The sequence below is a fragment of the Nematolebias whitei genome, chromosome 9 (genome assembly GCF_014905685.2).
Source record: "Nematolebias whitei isolate Nwh7 chromosome 9, NemWhi1, whole genome shotgun sequence".
Lineage (NCBI taxonomy): Eukaryota > Metazoa > Chordata > Actinopteri > Cyprinodontiformes > Rivulidae > Nematolebias > Nematolebias whitei.
In genome coordinates this window covers 44,266,023-44,268,160 of record NC_056506.1, presented here as the reverse complement: position 1 = coordinate 44,268,160, position 2,138 = coordinate 44,266,023, and the positions used below count along the sequence as shown (strand labels likewise).

Here is a 2,138-nt window from a genome sequence, read left to right as displayed (position 1 = left end):
TGAAGTAAAAGTCAGAGGATAAAATACAGCCAGACAAAAAAAAGAGTCTGATTTACAGTCTGCTGCCTGGACGTGTGAAAAATACACAGAGGAGCCAAAGTCAGTGGCAAAGACTGAAATAAAACAGCAATCCTCGACTGAAATAAAGCTTCTCTGAGCTTTATTTGAGTTTCTGGACAAAATGATCTCAGATAAGAGGTTCAGTTTCCCGTTAATTTGTAATATGGCAACATGGATACAGAAAAAAAATGGAAATACTTTATTTTACCAACAAAGTATTGTTTTTAGCTTTAAATTCTTTTGTGTAAGCAGAAAAAAAAGGAGAAACTTTTACTGCGACAACTGCATTATTCATATTCACAAAAGAAATAGAAACAAAAAGACACAATAATAATAATAATAAAGTAAAACTGCTTCAGTCGGTTTAGATTTTCTAAGTGGAATAACAAAAAAATAATTTAAACCACAGCAATGTGGATCAAAAAAGCATTTTTCTTAATAAATATAAAATATTTATTAAACTAAATACAGATTTTTATTGAATAATTTATCATTCTGTATCAAAGGGCTCCTGTGTTTTATAAAAGGTACATTTTTATGCTACAAATTATTTAGTGTTGAATTTGTATTTACCTTTGTATTACATTATATGTCTTTAAATGTATATTTTATATATTTATGTGTATAAATGGAATAACATGTAAACAAATTGAATATATTTGCAACACACTGTTTATGTAAAAAAGTTATTCATGTATTTATGCTTTTTAAGGTAATTTAAGAATATTTGTATTAGTTTATAATCATTTTAAGGCGTTTTGTTGTTGTTTGCTGTAAATAAAGTGAAATTAAAGGTTGAACTGTTGTGACACCAACGCAGCAGATATAAAGTGTCTGTTGTCTCTGAGATGGATGTTTGTCCTCAGCAGCTCCAGGTGAGTTTGTCTCTGGCTGCAGGTTCCCAGGTAATAAATTTAAATGTTTTAATTTATGATGGCAGCAGAAAAGGTTTAAATTGAGATCCAGAGGTTGAAAAGTTCCTTTCTGGTGAGAGTATTGAACACACGAGCCATTCGTCTCTTAGGAGAGACTCCTTCAGGTCTTTAGTTTTTCTTCTGAGTATCCTGGAGTCGACCTCTTGTTGAATTCTGCAGGAGTTTCCGGGCGATCATGACGGTCTCCTACTCTCTGGAGGTGGCCAACGTGAAGTTTTATGGTTTCTCCAGGCTCCTGTTCAGGTGGAAGGGGAGCATCTACAGGCTGCTGTACAAGGAGCTCCTGGTGTTCTGTGGGGTTTACCTGTTCTTCAGCGTGTTTTACAGGTAAATCCACACCTGGGACGATTGCACTCCTCTTTGTTTCTGTTCCTTTGACTGGATGTGTTCCCCTCCAGGGTTCTCCTCACGTCGAAGCAGCAGGATCTGTTTGAGCGAGTCTCCATTTACTGTGACCAGTTCACCAACACCAACTTCATCCCTGTTCTGTTTGTTCTGGGTACGACCCCTGACCCAAACACTTGTTGCCTTGTGTCCTGGTTCTATGCTTCCTGCTGTTTTAGCCGTTTCATTTATCAAAATGTTAAACTCATTCAGCTGATTTATTCAAAACAAACTTTTATACTTTTCAGAACAAATACTTTAGCAGTTAAACATATTTCCCATAAAATACCCTGTGATCTCTTTAATTCCTTAATTCCTTCGCTACATTGTTACTACTTCTGCTACTTTTAGCTATTGTTCTGCCACGTTTACCCTTTAGCTTTTTTATTTATATACATTTTTGATACTTTTACCTCTAAGGTAACACTTGGCTAGTTTTAACTTTAAGCTAACTTTTTTATACTTTTGCTGCTTTTAGCTAGTTTTTAGTGTTTTGGTACTTTTACCTTCTAGCCACAGTTTTGCTCATTTTAGCTACTGTGCTGATTTTTTTAATCAAGAATTTTTACTTTTAACTAGCATTTTCCTCCTTTCAGCTTCTAGCTGGTGCTCTGCCTTTTTTTTCTTTCTTTTAGCTAGTGTTTTACTTTAGATTTGAGTCGACTTTTGCTACTTTTAGCTATTTGTATGCTGCATGTAGCTAGCATTTTGCTACTTTTAGCTTGTGCTTTGTTACTTTTAGCTAATGTTTTGCTACTT

General features: G+C 34.7%; 1 protein-coding gene across 1 annotated transcript in view; it reads left to right on the top strand.

Annotated features, from left to right (window-relative positions):
• Positions 1-1,170: 1,170 nt before the first annotated feature.
• Positions 1,171-2,138, top strand: part of best4 (bestrophin 4) — a 5,191-nt gene continuing 4,223 nt past the window's right edge. Inside the window, exons 1-2 of the mRNA XM_037681893.1 lie at positions 1,171-1,322; positions 1,394-1,494. Of these exons, the coding sequence (XP_037537821.1) occupies positions 1,171-1,322; positions 1,394-1,494 (253 nt within the window). The remainder of the gene's footprint in view (positions 1,323-1,393; positions 1,495-2,138) is intronic.